This window comes from Poecilia reticulata, linkage group LG16 (assembly GCF_000633615.1).
Source record: "Poecilia reticulata strain Guanapo linkage group LG16, Guppy_female_1.0+MT, whole genome shotgun sequence".
Taxonomy (NCBI): Eukaryota; Metazoa; Chordata; class Actinopteri; order Cyprinodontiformes; family Poeciliidae; genus Poecilia; species Poecilia reticulata.
This window is the reverse complement of record NC_024346.1, coordinates 25,236,898-25,259,839: the sequence shown is the minus strand read 5'-3', so window position 1 is coordinate 25,259,839 and position 22,942 is coordinate 25,236,898. Positions and strand designations below refer to the sequence as shown.

Below are 22,942 nucleotides of genomic sequence, written 5' to 3'. Positions count from 1 at the left end.
GTTGGCTCAGTAAAAGGTCAGGACGGGGCAGAGTGGGCTGCACTAATCGCTCAATAACAGTTTTATATTTTCTGCTTCCCCCCACTTTAAAAAAAAAAAGTCTCAACTTTAACAACTAATTTTTTTCAAATCAATACCAACTTGCATGCTAGCTGTTTGCTGCAACTGGATGTGTAGAAGAGAGGGAGAAGGATTGAAATGTGGATGAGACTTTATAGCAACCGGCAGCTACGCCGACCTCCACAGAACAAGACGCTCTGCCATTTTTATTTCTTCAAAAAATAAAATAAATAAATAAACAAACAGGAAAAAGGAACTCAGATAAGCACTGGTAGGTCCCTGGGGACTCTAAAAACCAGTAGTTTATATAAGTGATTATCCAATTCATGAGGGAGCCGACGTAGTGCATCAAAACAAAACTGGTACCACAGCTTTCAAGGAAAAGAAAGTATAAAAAGTTTCTCATTAACTACTGCTCCCAGTTCATGGAATAAGGAAATATCCTATTAAAGCTTTCTTCTTTATTTCATTTTTATGTTCCTTAGCAAAAATGCGTCGCGTTAACGTTACCTCGCCCAGTTTCCTACTCTCCAAATGTCATAATCGGGAATGTAGCGCCTGTTAAAAACAGATTCCTACAGTTTTCATTTCTCGTCCCGTTCGGCTGTGTCCTACATAAGCCATCTGCAACGCTTCAGAACACTGCAACATAAGCACAAAGCTAACCTAAGTGTGTCACCGGCAACACCGGGGAGCGTATATCATGTGTCATCAATCTGCCTCGGATGTTCCGAATGTGACAGAACGTGTCCAGAGGCACCGGGTTTGACCCAGTCTGACAATGACAACCGCTCCTCCGGTCATCATTTATCCCGCAGAACTAATTTTGCTCGTGATAGCCAAAAGGTGATATATTTTTAAGAAATACGTAATGTAGACGTCGGTTCCGCAACACCTGAACTGTCTGACTGAACGCCACGTCAGTCTGGACTCCTGATGGCGGCTAAGCAGCCAAGCAGAGGCTGTCGGATTGACGCCGACAGGAAGAAGAAGGAGGAAAAAAAGGTAGGGAGGGAAAAAGGATGAAACAAAAGAGCGTTTGTTGTGGCTGATGTGTGATGAATGCAGCCAGTTGGGAGAGCTTTCACGCTCATTGGAGCAGGTCATTACGCAGGAATTGCTGCTTGCTCGTCCCAGACCGGGCCCGGATTGGTTTTCTGAGAGGCGTGCAACTGATGCGTTGTTTTTTTTTTTTTTTTTCCCCTCCATAAAATGCTTAGCTAACCCCAAAAAGACTCACACATCCGTTGGCTTTCGTCTCCTTGGGGACTAGAAACAGAGCAGCTGCTTCTCTGCTCTCATAACTCAAACAAGACAACACAGGAGGTGGTGGTGGATGTGGGAGAAGCAGGTATTGAATATTGATTAACAATCAAAAAGAGGGGCTTTTTTTTTTTTTTAAAGGTTGGGATGAACGGGTGAAAGTGAGTGGATCAGAAGAAGCTGGAAGGTTTTTCCTTTACAGCTTCATTCTCCCTGCAGAGCTTTAATCGCTCCTTTAAGGCTTCTGTGTCCGTGGACGCCGAGGTCACTAACTGATGGTGGGAGAAATGTTTTATAGTTGGTTCAAAACAGTCAAAGTGAGTCATTTTCAGGTTGTGATAACTTGAAGTGAAGCAAACACATGGCTAAAAAAAATTATATATATATATAATGTGTGCTTTACTTTCTTTTTTATTCTTACTAATTTGTGTAAAAAAGATGAAGTGAATTTATGGCACATATTTCTACAGATGGATGGATGAATGTACTAGAAAGAATGGGGAAAAAGTATGGATGGATAAAGGATGAATGGATGGATCAAAAAGGAAAGATTGGTAAAAAAAAAAAAAAAGGATGGAAAATGATAGATTGATGACAAAAGGATGGATGCAAAACGAATGAATGGGTGGATAGATGGTTGACTCCAGAAAAGATGGCAGCATGGATGAAAAAAGGATGGACTGGTAAAAGCATAGATAGATGGATGAATAAAACAAGCATAAACTGACAGATGAATGAATGGAAACATCACAACAACACAGTATGCAATTTTGAGACTCTTTGCTTTTTCTCCGTCTTCAACCAGAGCTCAAAACTATCCAAACACAAACATTTCTAAACTTTACAGGATGAGAAAAGGTTTGAATCCCAGTGTTAACTTCACCTCAGTATCACCAAGTTTCTGCTGCTGTTGCCGTGGCGTCAGCACAATTTCCCAACCCCGCTCCTCAGATTTTACATAATTCCAAACAGAACACTGTTTTTCATTAACGTCCATCAAGCCGACGCAAACATAAGGAAGGTGACACCGAGACACGGGTTTATCACCGACGCTGACGACTTGAAGTCCTATCATTGTTTTCTTTTTTTTTTTTTTGTTGTTTTTTATTTTTTCAAAACCTGTGTGTGTGTTTTTGTCCCTCCCCGTACAGAAACTTGTCACGTATAACACGTTGTTATTAGAAACAGATGTTGATTTTATCGCCGGTGTCTGCGGCTTCTTTCACAACGTCAACACGGTGTCGTATGCTCGGGGATACCGGGGGCATATTTGCATGACACACACACCTGTCCTCCAACAATCCAACGCGCCGCTGCAACACAATATGCAAGTAAAACTCATGAGAGTAATGTTTCATTACATGATGAACAGAAGGTGAAAGTGAGGAGGGGTAGCTGCGCGCCCACAGAGATGCATTACTTAAGTAAAAGCCATCGAAACCCATATTTGTTTACAGATTTGCTTAATAAGGAATATAAAAAAAAAAGCGCAAACAAATGAATTTGCCCATGGTTATAACTGTGTATTACGATCATCACTTACAAGGCCAGCACCTCCTCTGGCCCTCTGCCGTGGCAATCCATCATGGGTTATTATGGAAAACATAATCTGCATAAAGCAGCAACAATGCCTCCAAGAAGTTTACTTATTTATTTGTTTCACCTTTTTTTTTTGGTCAGGCGCCGAGCATCGCATCTTCAGACGCTCTCAGCTAATTACAAAGCATTTGATCTCTGAGCCCCGGAGGTGGGCGGTTATAACCTTAGCTGAAAATGTGGAAAAGTTTTTCAAAATTAAAAAACAAAAAAAAAAACAAACAAAAAAAAAAAACGGGGGCAGCGGAGATGTTTCTGACAAAGTTGACGACGGTGTTTCGCCTGCGTTTCGGTGCCGATTTATCACAAACAAACACGGCTGACCTCTCTGGAAGGAGGGATAGGGACAAGCGGCACGGCTGCACCGCGTCTACCGCAAACAGTCCATGCTGAGGCAGAGTTTAGTGAGGTTAGTCAGTGTCTTGTTAAGGGATTCAAACCATTTTCTTAATTTTTTTCAATGGTACAACTGAAAACTTCACTATGTTTCACAGGATAGACTGTTGTGAGAAACAGCAGGAAAAATCTGAAAGGTGTGGCAAACCTTTAAATTCGGTTTCTCTCAGCAAATACTTTTTTTAACCACGTTCACTACAATTGAAGCTGCAAGTAGTTTTTGAAACTTTCTACCAGCTAAGCACATCTTGGCCAAACTATTGTAGCACCTTAATATACTTTGATTCTTTCCATAGCAGCACCAACTTTAAGAGTTGAGTTATTATCCATCTCAAGTAAAACAGGTTTCCCTCCAGGATTTCACTTTATTTAGCTCCATCCGTCTTCCCATCATCTCTGATTAGCTTGCAGAAGGAAAGATGTCGCAGTTTGACCGCAGCATCTTCTTCCTCATGTTTATTGTGTTTGTTGTTCATGGCTTGTGATAAACAGGAAGTGGGACGTACTACGGCTTTCCTCTACAAAGAAAATATTTGCGAATCAACAGATTCAGTCACATGAGCTTTGGATCTCTACAACTCCTCCAGATTCACTTAGGGTTTTTGTTGGTTTTCACCAACACAAATGTAAGACTTTTAAGGCTGTTTAAAGACTGTTATGCAGTTAACTTAGGACAAAATAAATGCAGCGACATACACGGTTGTCAAGAGAAACCAGCCAGTGGCGACGACGAATGTTGTCCGGCAACTATGATGCAGGAGATAAATTTACCATGACAAAAGCAAAGAAGCTAGCTAACTAGCTAGGGTATATTAGAAGGTAGTTATAGTTAGCCGCAACTGCCTTGGGTCAAAAAACACAATGATTATGTTTGTGGGTGACTTAGAAAAAAACTACACAAATAGTCCTGTAATGACAAAATTTAAGACCTGTGATCGACATATTTAAGGCAAGTATACATTTCCTAATGAGACATTTTAAGGCCTTAATTTTAGGTACATGGATTTAAGCCTTTTCAGGCTTAAATCCAGACACCATGTCATCAATGTTTGCCAACAACCTCTGAGGTCTCAGTAGAACAGCTGCATTTATACAGAGTTAAATTCCAGTCCGTTTTCTAAAATGTGAGCCTTGTCAAAGCAGTGGATGTTATTTAGGAGTATTAGAGTAAGTGGGATTGAATTTGCACACCACACTTTCAAAAGCTTTTTAATATCATGCATCATAATTCTACACTACTATGCACCCACTTGGCTCCTCTACTATGATGCTTACAAATCCAAAACCTTTTGACTACAGATGCAGTAGGAAATGCACATTTTAGAAGTTTCGCTCATAAGTTATTATGCAAAATGTGCTTTTAATATCTACAACAGGCTTTTAAAAGTAACTAGCTACTATCTTTCTTCTTCTATGTTTATAGAAAAGGCTCACCTCATTTTACAAAAGAGCTTTTTTTTTCTTTTGTAATAGAGGATTCATTTAGTAAAACATGAAAATAGAAATAAATGTTAGTTTAATTTTGCTGGCTTCCATAACAAAACTTGTACACGGTACATATTTAGCAAATCGTGTTTTGCGGCTCCAGGCGAGTTTTGTTAGTAGCGAACTAAAAGTGACTCTTTCAAAGGAAAAAAAGTTGCTGACCCCTGGTCTAACGACTCAAATCCCAATAAAAAAATCTGTATTATTTGAAGTTTCAACCTGATAAACTATGTAAATAAAAAGGGTGTAAATGCTTTTTAAAGACACTGTAGGTGTAGCAGCAGCTCTGCCGAGTTGCTGCAGTCGCCTCGTGATTCTGGCGCGGCGTCTCTCCTCACATGAAAGACAATCGTCATTACCGCTCTATCAAAATGACTCCTGTCAGCAACATTTTCCCCTCACGTATCTAACCTCCTTTTGTTTCTCCCTCTTCCTTCCCTCTGATGCCCTAATCACCATTCCCCTCCATCAGTTGCTGGATCTAATTCCCCTCTCTTCCTTAGTTTGCAAAGGACCTCTGCTTTCATCCTTGAGAGAGGCTTTAATTCGAAGTGCAACGCTGAATAAAGAAGGAAAGAGAGAGAGAGGGGAGACGAGAAGAAGCGATATGGAAAGGCGAAGCGCGAGCCGAGACGTTCGGGTGTCAATCAATCCGGCGCGAGGGGCTACAAGGGCCCGTGACTGGGGCTGCGTTTGATCTGTGTCTTTCAAAGGGGGAACAGCAGGAAGGGCCATCACAGCCGATTTGCCTCTCGCTGCTGGCCCCGGTGCCACTCTGACAGAGAGCAATCACAAGCAGGTTAATTCAACATCTACCTTCTTAATCTTTTTTCCCCCTGTCTCTTTCTTTTGGACTCGTTCTGTCTACTTAGATGAAGAACTCCTCTTTCCGCTGCCACCTCCACCTCCCCTTTCTGCTCCTTTTCAAAGAGGAGCGCTTCACAAGTGGATATTCAATCTTTCAGATCACCTGTTTCTTCTTTTTGCGTTTGGGTTTTAACGACGGAATTTGTCCTTATTTACATGCCGATACTCCTGGAGGATAAAATATTAAAGGCAATTATTTCTCAGAGAAAAAGTTTACTTCTTTGGGTTGAAAAGGGCCAGCTGCTGCATTTTAGGTTATTTCAGCTGCTGTCATTCTTTGCTTCCTGAGCTGTGAGCTGAATATCTATTAGAGGCAAGATGACATCTTGAAAATACGCTGCTTAATTTGACTGAAGGAGGAGGATGTGCTTCGTTTGGATGGTGTGTTTTTCAGATGAGATCTGACCTTCACACGAAACGGTAAAAAAAAAAAAAAAAAAAAAAAAAAAAGAAAATCTGTGATAACGTATGTAACCCACTGCAGTACTGGACTGGACACAAAAAAAGTAGAGAGCAATCATTATAAGCAATAATTTAACAACATTCAAATCAACAGTGACACAATTGTTGGTACAACAAGTAATCTAAAATAATCAGCAATTTATTTATGCCATTTACACATACTTACAAAATTATAATAGTTTCCATGATTCTATGTTCCCCTAAGATATAGATATAATATCCACGGGTCTCTACATTAGCATAGACACAAACCTGGGTTTATCTTGCCAGATACTGAGGGGAGGTACGAAAATAAAATCTCCCAATCTTCATTTTACACAACTGTGGGGAAGAATGCAGTCTTGGGACTTTTGATAACATGGTTAGCAGTCTCTCCTGGCCTTGCTAAACTCTACTGGAGCTTTAACTAGTCCAATACTCCCTGATTAGACACTCCAGGTGGATTTTGGATGGCACAATTTATCAAACATGGCAAAGCATCTTATGCCAACTATAAAGTGTGGTGTAGTGTCAGCCTTGGTAACCATCTTAGAGTGCATTGTATCAGGAACAACTAAGATCAAAAGAGAAATGATTAGTCAGACACAAAATCAACCTTCTCCCATGTCCGTCTCAGTCCACAGTACTAAGTCTTGTGGAAAGCCCATGGGGTGAGCTGAAGGGAAGAATCCCTTAAGGCTCCCACATATTGGGGTGTATTCTGCATATTTTGTCAGCCATGTGGAATCCATGCACACTGTACATGGATGGTTGAGACTTCATAGTCAAGAATACCAACTGCCTACATTTCTTGTGACAAATCCCTTCATTTCCCCCAACCCGAATAGATCCTTACAAGTTTGATGAGTTAGTTGGTCGTTTAGTCGAGTTCACACACCTGCCACTTTCAGCGTGCACAGAAAGTGTGAGTCACATGTCAAGTGTGTCCTTGTGACTGATTGTGCCGAATCTCAACCTTATTAGTCGTACGCATACACAGCTGTAGAAACTGACCGTTGCACAGAAGTCTGCTTTGAGTCTACATTGGTACGTATGAGTCTCAGTAGAGCAAAGTGTGCCCGGGTGTGTGGGATCCTTAAGCGAGGATTAAATGCTCTCAAGGATCTAGTGAGATTGTGGAAGGATGGATTCTCAAAGATCAGCCTCTCTGTATGATCCAACCTTGTTGAAGCAGTAGAGGAGACAACTAAAGGGCAACACGCATGAATGGAGTCAAGCTTAAAAATTGCCGCAAATACTTTACATCAAACAAACCCCAGGGGCTAGGTATGGTCCTGTTCCAACCTGCTCTCTTCCAAGTTCTGGTAAATCTATTGAATAGATTTACCAGCATCCAGTATCATGTAGTGTATTGGCACACGTCAACTCAATGCAAATAATGTGTTGATCAGCATTTTCCCTAAGTCCTTTGCTTTCAGCAAGTGGGTTATAGGAAGTATTTACAGTAGGAGGCACAAATAATCGTCCGACCAGGAATTCTGTGAAAACAGTTTTTCTTTAAACATGTTCTAATGCCGGCCTGAGGCCTTTCTGCATGGAGTTTGCATGTTCTTCGTGTGCATGCATGGATGTTGGGTACGCCAGATTCCTTCTGAAGTCCCAAACCATGTTAGGTTAATTGGTTGCTCCAAATTGTTCTGACGTACATGTATGTGTCAAAGATCGTTTGTCCTGTCCGTCTCTGTGTTGCCCTGTGCTTGAGTGGCAATCTGTCCAGAGTACACCCAACCTCCTGACCAGTGACCAATGGAGACAGACACCAACTCCAACGGATATAGACAATGGACATCTTGTCTATATCTATATAGGTTGTAATTTTCAACATTAGATTACCATACTAAAACAAAAGGTAAATGTAATTTTCGCCTTGCACATCTTCATCAGGGAAACCAAAGAAGAGGTTTCCATCTGTATATCTTGTTCCTTTTTTCAGGGGTCAGTTCACAGGTGAAACTTGGGAGGCATAAAGTACAATAGATTCAGAATCTGTTTTAACCAAAGGTCAGGACAAACAAAAACATAGGAAGCTGGACAAAACAAAGGTGAGAAATAAAATCTAAACATAAATGTGTGCTTTGGTTTAAGGGGAAAGGATACAGAGAATATGGAAGTACTAAGGTAAAAAGGTTGAACGGGAAGGTTAGGAGGTGGAAGTAGAGAAGGTTAAGAAAGATCACTAAATTTGACAAAAATATATGAAGCAAAAGAACGAGTCACTAATCTAGAACAACAAACTTCAGGGTCCGAACAAGGACGCAACCCTTATCAATTCAAGGAATATACGCATCAACAAAAAGCAGTGGTTTTCCAGTAATGTCCCTGCCTGGCCTCTTTTCCACGATGCCCCCCTCTGGTTCCAATGCCTTTGTGTAAGGTCAGAGGGATAACAGGATAAAGGCTGTCCTCACTGCACCTCTGAAGGACAGCCACTCTAGCGATTGGATTTGGAGGTCCTCAAGGACAAAGAGGAACACTGGAACACAAAGGAACCCAATCGAGGAAGGACGAGATTTCATCTGTCTCTGCAGTCTGAGTGATTGGCAGGGATGGCTACACCAGCAATCTCTGAGCTCCGCTTCTTTGTGGCTGGGCGCACCTCCGTCAGAGCTTAATGACAAGACTTGGTCCACTGACAAAAATGCACTCTAAGAATGTCGACTAGCACACTTCAGAGGAGTAATGCAAGATCAAGGTTGAAAACCTCAAAAGAACAAAAGAAATAACGTTTTGGAAGTAGAATAAATGTTCCTAACTAACATGAAATGTGCGGTAGAAGACATAAAAAGAAGAAAAAACAACAAAGTCAGTCTAATATTTGTATAGCACCATTATAAAGGAAGAGTGGGAGTGGCATTAAAATGGAGAAAAAAAGAAGTAGGCATGATCGCCATTACTATTATTATATTATAACAAAATGTGACCTTCAACTTAAAATGCATCCTATGCATTTTTGGTAAGGGATCATCTGCCACCAACAGCGTGCCAAGTGACACTGTACCTGGATAATTCAGCTTCACAAACTGTATTTTATCTTAAATATTTTACATCAGCTCTATGAAAACATCTGCAAATATTCTGGAGTCACATTCCTCAGAAAAGTCTGCAAACTGAACTGTAGTTCTAGATTCCTGAGTAATTATAATGAACTGATGATGAATGGACGGATGCTCTTAAACAATCTGATTCATAGAAGACATGTATTTAAAAAGCATAAGGGGGGGGGTCTGAAAGATCCCTGTGTCATGCCACAAACTTCAAAAAACCTTAAAGCAAAAATCTTCAGTGTCATTGAAGAAGTTACATTTGAGAGGCAACCCACCACTACAAATGATCCCCCAAATGAATTTTGGGGGATCATTTTATCACTGCAGTCTGCTTCCACAACAAAGTTGGCAAAACGAGAAAATAACTTGATGATTATCAGTAACACCGTCATATTTCTTTAAATATTTCCAGATTTGTAAGTTTATGCAGTCTATGCCTTGATTTTTTTTTTTTTAGCAAATATTTGAAGACTCCAAAACCCCGATAGCATCAGTGTGACACAACCTTGGTTGATATCTAAGAATACAAAGGTCCCCTTGGAGATAGTAAAGAAATGTGTTCAGAGGCGGAGCGGTGGCTCCTCTGAGTACAGAAGCTGTAAAATTGGTGAAATGCCCCTTTAGCCTTTGGCCAATCCAGACGAGTTGCTCAGTAACCAAGACAAACAAAGTCATTGAAGTAGTGAGGAACAGAAAGAGTGACACTAATCTGACTTTTAGAAGAAATTAAAGAATCTGTTTGTTGCATTGCTAGAAACCTGAATAATTCAGGTAAGCTCTGTTAAGTCTGAGCTAAAGGCAAAGGTTTCATTGGACAGTTAGTAAAGATCACATGCCATCTTCTATCGTGTATTGTTGAATCTGTTTTCAGAACTTAGAAGAATCTGTGATCAGGTGGGTATTTGTGCAACCTTACCCGCATGAAGGTAGGCGAGGTCTGGGTTCTCAATGTCGAGGTGATTGTCCTTCAGGTGGTTACGGAACTCCATGGGGGAGTTGGTGGCGAAGGTACACTTGGGGCAGTTGTACATCTTCACTCCATCGTGTTTCCCCGTATGGAGAATGTGCTTCCGGATGTTTTCGGCACAGTTGGATCTGGGGAGGCAAACCGAGAAAAATAAACAATGAAACTCTTATCTTCCCGAGTAAAGAAAAAAAAAAAACAGCGAGAGCTCAGAAGATGTTTCAAGAGGGAGAATACAAGTGAAATATTTGCTATCGAGTCCAACATTTTATTGTTATGTGGACACATACGAGACAAGAACCCCAGACACAGACCGGACGAGGTCTCCGAGCATTAAATTTATCCAATTTTGACACAATAAAGCTATCTTGTGTTCCTTTTATCACACTTTTTTTTCTTTCATCCGAGCATGCTGGGAGCAGTCTGTTAGGACCGCCGGAGGATCCAGGCCCACTGAATGCATTAAACAGAGATGTCTGAGGACATCCTTTATGCAGTTATGTATCTTCAGCAGCTGTAAGAAAGGTAAAGGATGATGTTGTTGTGGTGTATGTGTTATGAGCGTGTGTGTGTGTTTGTGCTGGTCAAACAGTCCAGGCCAAGAAGTGAGCTACTGCAGGGGGATAGGATGTAACAATGTCAGCTCAGAGAGTCAGACGCAACCCGCTGCTGATTAATGATGCTGCCTGATCTGCTCCCAGACTGTATCTAAACCTGCCCCCATACACACATAAACAAACAGGCTCATGTTAAAGGTACAGCCAGACCGGCGAATACGTATTTAGACTGAATACCAGCAAAAATAAAAAGCATGAGCCAAAAAAAAAAAAAAAAGAATAAAGACTCAAATGACAGCAGTGGTCTTCATATACAGACATGAATCAATGAACTCGCACGCAGACATGTGCTCACCCGCAATACATCATACAAGTACGCATGTGCGGGGCGGAATACTCCTTCACACACCGCCGTGCGTTGATGGATGGGGCACTCGTGCTCAGTTTGGACCTGACATTCTCGGACAGTATAATACGCAATTATTCTCCCTTATCACCTTGGCCGGGACAATAAAGCCCCACTGTGCCATAGCTCACGCCAGCCAAAGAGGGAATTTGTTTTCACTTTTGCAGAGACGCCTCTCTCCATCACAGGTCTGTGGTCCGGCCTGGCTTCACTGCAATCCAAAAAAAAACAAAAGAAGCGGAGCCAGCTCTCACTGGGTGGTGCACAAGTAGAGAATAGATGTTCTATCGTTGCCTCAACCAAAAAAATACCTTTATGAGTCTTGAAAATTACCAACACACACCCATATATATATATATATATAATGATTTTAAAAACTAGAGTTAAAAATATGTTCCTCAGGTTACCTACCAGAAGATCAATCACCCTGACATCGAGTACCCAGATCTTCCCTACCTGCATGCAGGTAGTGTTGCACAATGTTCACTAGGTCAAGGATTTTGCAGAGTAAAAAAAAAAAAAAAAACAGTTCAACAAATGTATGTCTGCAGTGCAAGTGTATTTTGGCCTCCTTTACTGGTTTTATTCAACAAATCTGGCATTTAAGGGTGAGTGGCAAAAACAAAGCTGCTATTGGAAGAAAGCTGTAAGATGACATGATAGGAGTTTACCACGAGTCATGGGGCACCACAAATGTGGAAGAAAGCGACGTGGTCAAGTACCTGCATAGAGAAGCATGGTAACAACAGTATCATGCTGTTGTTACCAGCATGATACTGTTAACAATAGTTACCAGTATCATGCCAACTGTTACTAGTACCGGTCTGGTGCCGGTACTAGTAACAACAGTTACCAGTATCAGTATCATGAGTTGATGGGAACATGGATTGGGCAAAAAGAAAGGGAAACCTGGAAGAAAACCTGTTAATGTCTGTATATTTTGGACTCATACGGATGGATGGACGGACAGAGAGATGGATACCCCAAAATGTTTTCAGATGTATTTTCAACAAAGGTTGGCCCACAGGCGGCTAAATACATATTAAAATGTAAAAAACCATGTTATATTCTTCCTCCTACTTCATATCTATTTAATAATCAGAATTAACTGTAATTATAACTGATAGAAGTTTGTCATTATAAGGTGACAAACTGAAAAAAAGCACTTTTGTGAAGGACTTGTACACAATGTGACTCATTTACTTTATAGACCTCAATATTAAATAATATGAGTTTATCCGAACAAATAACTATATTTTCTCTGTGATTACTGTTTTATCTGCTGTGACTAACAAAGCAAAGCAGCAACACAGGCAATATGAAGCCATCTGTTGAATCCCCTTCAGCCTGATGGAGGGAAAAAACCCCAAAACAAAACAACAAAAAAAACACAAAAAACTGAATTTTAAACTGTCACACGCACTCAAATTAACACAAACGAAGCTGCTAAAAAGAAAGCATTTAATGCTGAAAAGCGAGCTGATCTGGTATTCTAGAACTGCGGCATAAATAGATAAAATTTGAAGCAGAGCTAAAAGGCTCTAAAGAGAGCGCGGGTGGATTCCTATGGGGGCCATGCTATCTCTCAGATATGGTAATGGCGTAATTGTCATATTAAAACAACACAATGTGCGTTTAGGAGTCAGCAGGTGTCACAGTTAGTGAAAGCCCACACTAACCCTCCTACTATACGCTGGATTAATTAGTCCAACGCCGTTTCGACAACCTCCCCCAACCTATGCGCCCGCCGCGGGAGTCAGCCATACTGATAGCCGACGCGCACGTCACCTCATCGCCGCCACTTTGCGGCTCCCTGCTTCATCTGAGCCACTTTCACATTCCTCCTCCCCAAGACTGTATGCTAATGAGAGGTGTAATTGAAGAGGCGCTTTGTTAGGAAAGATTTAAATGTGTTCCTTGTGTGTGTTTGGAGTTTTTTTTTTTTTTTTTTTTTTGGGAGGGGGTTGTAACGCGAATCATTTGTGCAATATTGTACTGAACGGTTAACGGCTCCCTCTCCTCCGTTGATCGTTTCCATCAGTTTACGAGGTTGTGGGCCTTGACTGCCTCTGACGGCACGCGTTTCATCGTCAAACTCGCCATCAGCCGGATTAAAACAAAAACGGTTAAGCATCCAATAAGTAATAGCAGGCCCATGCGCACGAGAAGTCAGAGGCTACGGATTAATTAGACCATTTAAGATGCCACTATGACTTTAACGAGAGGCGGGGAGGGGAAAAAAAAAACTTCTCATTGTGAACAATAGCAATCATTTCTTAAACAGTGGAAGTAAAGCAGTTTAGCAGCTTGCATAAATAGCTGCGGAAAAGTGAGACAGACATCATTAATTGACAGCCCCGGACTCCCAGCGCAATATCATTAGAATATTTTCACCACTATTTCCCAACTATAATTATCCCCCCTCCATTATCTGTGTCTGTCTGAATGGTGGAAGAGTGGCATTTGATAGATCATTTACTCCCCGCTCATTTACATGCGTTTCAGAAGCAGCTTTGATGGGGATAGCATCGTATCAAGTGAGAACCATGGACGACACCCGGAACATTTAACATGTAATACTGTAGCTGTGCGAATCACATCCCTGGAGCGGATTTTGTTCCCAGCGAGCAGCGGCTGTCAGTCACAGAAGGTTGAACTACTTCTCTACGAATGTGTCGTTTTTATTTCACAAGCCCGAAATTCATTCAAAGGTCGAACTCATATACAACCAGGTAAGGGTGTAAAAGCAAGGCGCAGGTACGGCCGCTTGCATTCACTTCCTATCTTCGCATTTGTGAGCCAGCAGGGTGTTTCCACCGTCTATCTACCTCCTCCCCCTCTGGATCCCCGGAACCCTTGGGGCTACCAAAATGTTAATTTGGCTTCTAATTTAGTGTTTCATTTGCTGCTATCAGTAACGATCATTATGTATCAACCAGGGAACAATAGAGCCAAGAACATTGGCTTGTTCTGCGGGAAAGTATCTTTCTAAGAGTCAAGTTCAGCCTAGTGGTTTGAGACGATCTTCAAATTTCACACAAAGGAGAGCGTGGATCAGTGATCCTCATAAACTAGCACAAGTTTTTTTTTTTTTTTTACAAATGATCCAACGTTGAATGATTTTCAGTATGCTCAGCTTGAACAGATTTACAAAATACTGACCATCATTCAACGTAAATTTTTTTGTGATGGTCTACAGAGCAAATACTCAACTTTCTTTTGGAAACTATTTCCAAAATAAATTTAAAACACAACTATTAACTAGAGGTGTGCCGATCGATTGGCCACCGATCATAATCGGTGATCGCCGATCTCATTTCGCAGCCTGCCTGTGCAGCTGGTCTCCTCTTTCCTTCACTCTGCGCAAACGTGCAGCAACAAATCCTAAGTAATGTGGTGTGGAACTATATCGCACTGAGTGAATGGGGAAGTTTGCGTGCTGTAGCGGAAAATTGAAGCACTTGGGGTAAAGCACGTCAAAATGCATCTACACGACGAATCTAATATGGCATAAAAACAATGCCATACTTGATCAATGATCAATATCGGTGATCGGCCCTCATGGGTGATCAGAATGAATCGGAATCGGCAGGAAAAAACCTGATCGGCACATCTCTACAATAAACACAATGCAGTTTCTAGGAAGTTTTCATAAACTGCTGCTACAACAATAAAGCAATAAAACAATAAGTTTTATTGAAAAAGAGCAGCAATTTAAAGATGCTGCTTCACGGCTAATGGCTGAATGAAATTGACTGCACACAGTTTCCACATTCTTGTCCAGGTGGAGGGATTGCTGCAAAGTGAGTGAGACACTTCAATCGGCTGGGTTTGAAAAAAGACAAAGAGATTTTTTTTTATGTAACAAAAAATTGTCATTTTTAAGCTCATAAACAATCTACAGCATCATCCTGACTATTTTTGTTCCTTGTTTGCTACAGGTTAAAGTGGCTGGCTGGCTGACTGAGTAAAATATATTTATCATGGAGGACAAAATGTTTTAGTTTCTGTATGTTTTTATAATGCTGGTATTTGAAGTCAGGAATGCCGGCAAATATCTGTTATAAATACTAGAGCTTATTATCAGTCATTAACAACACTCTGAGTTTATCTGCAAGAAGCAACTGTGTGCCCATGTTCATAAGAACCTTGTCGTCTCATAAAGTAAAAAACTGAATAAACTAATGAATACAAAGCAAGCAGAGAAATCTGAATTTTAAAAAAAAAACCTCCAAACATTCAAACATTGGTTCAATAGATGTACAAGGGACATTAGTATCGACCAAGTTGAATATAAACTATACAAATTATTGGCTTGTAAAAATAATAATAAAAAAAGGGTGACCCAGAGGTTTCTTTTTTTAAAACACAAAGCAATAATTTGGGAGCAATTATAGCTTGTCAGCATTTCTTTTCTCCCCCTTCTATCTGTCTTTTGTATGTAGTTGCCTCAAAAACACAGATAAAGTCTGAGTCCGGTGCTTCATTTCAGCAAAGCAGGTGTAGCGAGCCGCTGAAATGATTTTGTCACAGAAGGTGGAAAAAAAAAACAAATGAGTACATCTAAAACCGATGATGGGTTTGAGATCATTCCCTTTCACACTTTCCTGCCACGATCCAGGCCGAGAGAAAAAGGGAATGAGTGAAGGGGAGAGAGGAGCAGACAGGTAGAAAGAGAGAGAGAGAGAGAGAGATGTGCAACGCCGGCCAAAACTTTTTCAATTTCACCGACAATTTCCTGTGTAATTACTGATGTGGTGTGATGGTGTTTTAATGACAGGGACCCGCCGGTGACAGTGACACGGTGTGTGAGGATGCGAGCGGGAACGTGGCTGTGTGTGTGCGTGTTGTGGAGATCTGGCTGGGCTTGTTGATGATGGCAGAGTGATGAGATGGAGCCATGCTGCGGAGATTAGACCTGTCGGCTCTCCACCGCTTTCAAGCACCGTGTACACACACACACACACACACACACACACACACACACACACACACACACACACACACACACACACACACACACCATAAAACTCCATAAACACACACACACAAAGCTTTTACCGTTATCCCCAAACGCTCCCCCCTTAAAATACCCGACAACACCACCTGCTTTCTCGCCGTCAAATACACACGCTTTTGCATTCTGGCACCCCCCGTTATCAACCTCCTGATCGTCAATGCCACCGGCGCCAACAGCCAAGTGTGGGTCAATGAGCCGATACCTGTAGTCGCACCAGGGGCAGCGGTACGGTTTCTCTCCAGTGTGAACACGTTTGTGGCGGGACAGGTGGGACTGCGTGGTGGAGGCGAAGTTGCAGAGCTTACACTTGAAGGGTCTCTCTCCTGTTGGGGTTGAAGAAGACAGGAGGCAGACATTAGTGATGAGAAACAGATGACATGGGAAGACAAGCACAGAAACACACACACACAGGTAGAATACTGCAGCTGACATGAAATAGGTAAATAAAAAAAAAAAATAAAAAAAAAACTCTTCTTGGAATTACAAACTTTGATGCATTTTCTTGGAATAGTTATGCAGAACACAAAGTAATTCAAATAGTTTCATTTTAAAGATGGTGCTTTTATTTATATTCAGCTCTCATCCGCTTTCAAAAGTCACCTAATTAGTAAAACACAGAACCTGAGTGGACCAACAGCATCACAAGAAACCAAGAAACACAACGCACAGGTCAGGGATGAAGACGTTTGAAGGAGAGTTAAGGTTATGAAGCAAGAGTACGCCAACTCTGGAAACCAACCAAAACATGGCCGCCCGCCTACTGGGTGGACAAGAAGACATGATCTCACCCTCTCATGTATTAACATGGTGGTGGCAGCATCATCCTGTTTTCTTCAGGGATGAAGATGCGAGTTAGATTCAGTGGGAACTGAATTAAATTCAGCGCAATCCTGGAAGAAAGACCATTAGAGAGAGGGAAAAACTTTTGTTTTTGACTGTGGAGGAAGTTAACCTTCCAGCATTGGAGCGAAGCTAAACATGCATCCGGAGACACAAATAAATGGCTTAGATTTTTTTTTTAAAAAGTGTTAGAATGGTCTAGTCAAAGTCTATAAATAAAATTCAACTGAGAATCTGTGAAAAGACTTGGACACCGAAGTATTGAAGTTGATGTGCTCTCCATCCAATTTGAGTAGGCTTGAGGCATTTTGCAAAGGATGAAAAAAGAAAAATCTGTTATCCATTCTGTGTGCGTGTGTGGAGGTTGAATACAAATAAAAACTCTATTTTTCAAATTTTACATTGAAAAAAATATTGAAAACCACCAATTCACTTTCTTCCTTGTACTATTTTGTGATTGCTGGTGCTAATAAATCCCAATAAAATCCATTGAATATTATTGCTGTGATGTTGCAAAAAATGCCAAAAAGTTAAACGGATACTTCCACTACTTTATATTTAACAATTAACTCTTAGTGCAGAGCCCTGCACATGACTGGAAAAAGACAAAAGGATCTTAGATAACTTAAAGAAAAACATCCACTGGAGTCTGATCTGCTTCAACAGATCAGATGATGTGTAAAATTAGAGAAATCAAAGCAATCTTCTTTGAGCATTAAATACATTTGGATAAAAATAAAAGGTCAGCAGAAGTCTGTTTTTACTATTATTTTACTGAAGGCAAGGGAAACGCTGCTTCCGCTAGAAATAAGCTGGCACCAGGAAGTGATATGTAAACTATCCTTTCAAAGTAAGTGGCAACTGTCCTAACAGTGGGGTGCTGATATTGTTGTCTAACAACTCATTAGTGTAAATTCTGCCTTCATGTGTATTTGTCTTTGTGTTTTTCATAAAATCTCTCCGTTAGTTGTATTGCTTTGCATCCTGCAACGACTGAGCCATTCATTAAAAAACTTCAGGGGTTTCCAGAAAACGTCTGTTTTTCTTGCCCCCGATTTTTTTTCTTTTAGCAGGAAGGTATTTTACTCAAAATCTTCAAGTAAGTCTGCTTCTTTGCTTTTTATTCTTAACATGACCTTCACTGGACACCGTTTGTTACTGCCTCTGTGACATTTCCACGTTGAGAGGGATGGCGAGGGCCGCTTGCCTGTTCTGCAATGTTGCTGCGTAAAACCTTCGAATTCATCAAAAATAATGGCAGAGTACAACCCGTGGGAGTTTGCGCAATAAAATGTTGGGCTTCCCAGGTGCCTCAGTTGTTACATTGTCAAATCTGTTGTCGTTCACCACGCGTGTAAATCAACCGACACGCATCAGCACAGGAGGGCTGGACAGAAATTGGACGCTTAAGGTACAAAATCTAAGAAGCAAGCTGAAATAATTATTAAACGGCAAATGAATATTTATAAGAGCATTAATAATTGTTGATAGTCTGCCAGTGGAGGGTTAGAAACGGTATTTGTTTCCCTATCTCAATTTCTCCCCTTCTTGGGGGGAAAAAAATAAATAAAACACTTGTTATTGACAGCCCATCTGAAAAATGCAATTTCCCTAAGCGACAGAATGAAATGGTGAAATGATAACTGAAATTAAAAATCTCAGATTCAGTCAGCCTTACTCGTACACATGCCCGTCGACGACGGCAGCGTGTCAAACCGAAGTGCCCGTGTGAGAGCGAGACGTGGCAAACGGGTCGCCTGAACTGAGCGGCAGTTTGCGTTTGAAGGCGTCAATTGAGATTAAGAAAGTCTGAGTTAGTTTGTACTCGGATCAGTTTACATCGCGATCTCGGAGTGTGTGTGTGTGGTGGTTTACCTGTGTGCTGGCGTCTGTGTTTGGTGAGGGCGTGTCTTGTGCCTCCTGCAAAGCCACACAGGTCACAGAGGTAGGACTTCTCTCCTGTAAATGCAGAGTAGGAGAAGGAAGAGGCTCAACAGAGAAACACACTGAGGACACAAGGAAAGATGTGAGGAAATTCTGATAGCTTAATTTAGTGCTTGTTGATCAAAGGTGTAAAAGAACAGCATGTTTAATTTCAACTACATGAGAGGATCTGTCTCAAATAAACATGAAAAGCAAATACTAAACGGCAGGAGAGGCTTCAGGTTTCGTCTTTCCAACACCTGCAGGACAGCCTTGACGTGTCTCAACAAGGGGTTATGATGGATTGTTAAGTGAAGCAAACATCAAACAAGAGAGGGACTTGTCTATTATTGACCTTAACAGCCCTTCTAGGGTGTGTTCCCACCAGCTCTGCTTGGTCCGCTTTAATCAAACTCTAGTCAGTTTGAATAGAAAGTCTGGTTCATTTGGGGAGGTGGGGATGCAAAATCAAACTCTGTTGCAGACAAAAATCCAAACTCTAATCCGCCGTAGGGCGAACTGTGATTAAAGTGAACTCTGGCGCAGTTCAGATTCATATGTGGATGCTTTTGGAGACTGCTCCGAAAGCAGGAAGCGGACTTAGCGCAGGGCATTCTGGGTGAATACAACTAAAACTATTGCGACAATGAGAGAAATGCCCCGTTGTCTTTTACGAATGACGAAGAGAAATCGTACAACCACTAAAATATGGTGCTTCTACATTTTGGTTGCATATTGTGAAGAAGGAAGTTGAGCTCACGTTTTCTTCTGAGGTATTTGTAGTCCCTCTTGGTGCAGCACCACCACAGGCGAGGGCGGGTAAAGGTGGTTTGGATTGTTTGGTACACTGCAGTGTGAAAGTGAACCGCACCAGTTGAAAATGAAGCAAATGTTGCAATTTTGATCCCCAATCGAATCGAGCCTAGCGGGCTATGAGTGTGTGTAAACACTCCTAGTGTGACTTCTCTGCCTACGACTTATAAACAAGATACTTTCGATGGACGGATGCAAAAGATCCCTTCCTGGAATGGAGCAAAGTTTATTGGTAAAGCCGGTTTCTCTCACGCTGATCCCGTTTCAAGCTGTCGTGCATTTCACTCCGAGGCTGCGTCAACAACCGCGAAATAAAAATCAAATGGCACGAGTGCAATCGCACTTGCCATATGGCTCTGGATTAGACTGATGAGTCTTGATGCCTCAATGTGACATTCCTGTCACCGAGAGCAGCAGCTAAAGTGCCACTGAGAGAAGCTCAGCATTCAACAAGACAAAGAGGACGGGGATGGTGAGAAAGGGAGAAACATGTAAAGTCGGAGCGAAGCAAAAAGCGAGAAAAGGAAAGACAGATTGAGCAGATGAGCAGAGGGCCTAGTTGGCTAACAGATGAGCCAAGCAGAAGTCACAGATCACTAGTGTATATCCATCAGAGCTCTCATAGCTAACTAATTCCTCCAATCAGATGGATCCGTGTAAATATGTCAAATGGGGGACGGGAAATTGCCAGTGTGGTTTATTGACTGTGATAAAATCTGAAAAGCACCGCTGAACATAATTACATACTTGTCAGAGCCATAAAAATTAGCTTTATTATCAATGGGATGGTTTTGTACAACTTCATTTGGGGGCGATGCCTTCCAGATGGGGAGCGTGGAGAGCTTTTTTTTTACACTCCTCCTCTCTTCCCTGCATCTGGCTCCGTCATTAACGGCATGATGGTCTCTCTTTCTAGCTCTCTCTCTCTGTCTGCCACCACACACACACACACACACACACACACACACACACACACACACACACACACACACACACACACTCAAAGACTGCAACATTTGTGATTAGGCTCACTCAGGGAGACGAGTGCACACATTTACAGATTGGACGCAGATGTGTATGTAAATGTGCACAAACACACACAAGCTGCATGTGGTGAGGTACTGTACGCGCACATATTGTTTCGTGTGTGTGTGTGGAGATGCACATAGGTGCCACGCTTATGTTTAACATGCAGGTCGTATACGCGTGTACTCTATGTGTGTGTTTTCTACGTGCAGCTGAGCTCCTCACACTTAAGTATTCATCCCAGTTGCCGACGGTGCAGCGTGGCTCTCGCCACACACTGATAACACATGTGGGGTGACTCTTCCAGCTGGGCCTTGGCGCTGCTCGCCTCCTCTTCGGCACAGATAGCAGCTTTCACCGGGTCCGCAGAGACCCGGCAGCCTCAAGTTTCCTCTGTTCCGCCCATTTAAAGCCACTCGACTGTGAGAGGAGTTTTAATGCGGTGCCTCTTAAAAAACAACCCTAAAAAGGTACATTTGTTAGCCGGTTCGTGTGGCTTCGCCGCACAATCCAAACCCGACGTCCTTACAAAGAACAATCCTATAAGTTAAAGAACTATCCATTAAAAGTTTTTTTTCTTCTTTTTATTACAATTGCATGAAGCTGAAAAATAATCCTGGAAAAATATGTTTTTTTTTTATTTTGTGCTTTTCCCTCCTCCCCACATCAATAAAAGAATCCCTCTTCTCTGTGCTCATACAATAAAATCCGTCTGAGATGTGTTCAGAGCAAGAAAATAAAATACGTTCAAAAGTAAAAATATAATTTTCTTTTACTGAGGATTGAGATTATGGTGTGATATGGATATTAAAACTGACAACTATAAGTACAGTGGAGTCTTTGTATTCACCAGGGTTAGAGTTCACCACCACCTACAAATAGATCAAGTCTGTGATTACTTGATATTTCTTATAAAAATGCTTGAAACTTCTTTATTTTAATAGTTTAGTTACCAAACACAGGTTCATGTGCATAAATACACACGATGGAAACCGTCTAATATCAACGATTTTCCATATTTCCATTCTTGGGTGTACAGCCAATCAGCAGCAAGGAAAATTTATATCAGTTCCTGGTTTGACTTTGCTGCAAATGCTAGCTAATAGTGTGTTAAGTAGCATTGTGCTAAGATTTTTAAACTTCCCAAGCTGAATTTTAATTCAACTATTTTAGATATGCTCCATAAATAAATAAAAAAAAAAATTTGAATACGTAAAATTTTCTTAAGAAATTTGGAATTAAGTTCCAAAAAAAAATACAAAAACGAATCTGTGAATAATGAACCACAAGTAGGAATCTATCGCTTTACAATGGCAATGAGATGTGGCCATATATGTCATCGGAAAGCAGAGTTTTGATGCACATGCCTTTGCAAATAATAGATTGCACAAATTGATACTGCAGTGATGATTGTGATTCGGTAAATTGTGCAATAGAGCAATGATCAAACATTAAGCACACTTTCTCACATTAACAATGAGCAGTTATCCACAAATAAATGCTCATCTGTGAGTGTTTATGAGGATTTTGGTTGATGTTGTTTCTTAACGTAAATACTTTGCATCAGTAGAACTGGAGGAATTTCAGATTTTTAACTTGATCTCTCAGAAGTTATCAGATGAAATCCTGCCAGCGAAAATGACAAGAACTACTGGTTGATTCTTCTAGCATAAAAGTAAGAAATAGAAACTTTCAAACTTTGTTTTGTAAAATTACACTAAATGTAGTTACCTGGACCTCTCTGATGTAAACATGAGGGGCTAGATTTATATTTTTGGTGCCTTCCCGATAGACATATCGAGGAATCAGCAGAAGGAAGAAAGACAGAATAACTTTGAAAATTGTTAAAACTACAACTAAGTTGGATTTTGGGAAACAAACCAAAAAAATATAAAAAATTCCCATGTTTTGTTATTCTTGCCATAACCAAATATTAATGGAAGAATTGATTTTTAAGACATTTATTGAAATAAATGTAGAAATAATTGAAGAAAAAAATAATGAGAAACCAAAGTGAACAACACCTTTATTTGCAGGTCTGTAAACTCAATGAGTTACCAATCATCTGTTCAGGCTGTTGTCTTAGAAAAAAGAAAAAGAAAAAAAGAACAGCGCCAGTTACTCGTTCACCCCTCCCTCTCCATCTCTCATTACGACCAACGCTACAAGACCCCACCACAAAAAAAAAAAAAAAAAAAAATAGAAATCTATAGCCATCGA

The 22,942-nt window shown here is 41.0% G+C and overlaps 1 protein-coding gene across 1 annotated transcript in view; it reads right to left on the bottom strand.

The window, feature by feature from the left end:
- Positions 1–22,942, bottom strand: part of znf407 (zinc finger protein 407) — a 192,759-nt gene that overhangs the window by 49,205 nt on the left and 120,612 nt on the right. The window contains exons 7-9 of the mRNA XM_008432014.2: positions 18,836–18,919; positions 16,323–16,443; positions 10,090–10,268 (exon numbers count right to left, since the gene is read on the bottom strand). Of these exons, the coding sequence (XP_008430236.1) occupies positions 10,090–10,268; positions 16,323–16,443; positions 18,836–18,919 (384 nt within the window). The remainder of the gene's footprint in view (positions 1–10,089; positions 10,269–16,322; positions 16,444–18,835; positions 18,920–22,942) is intronic.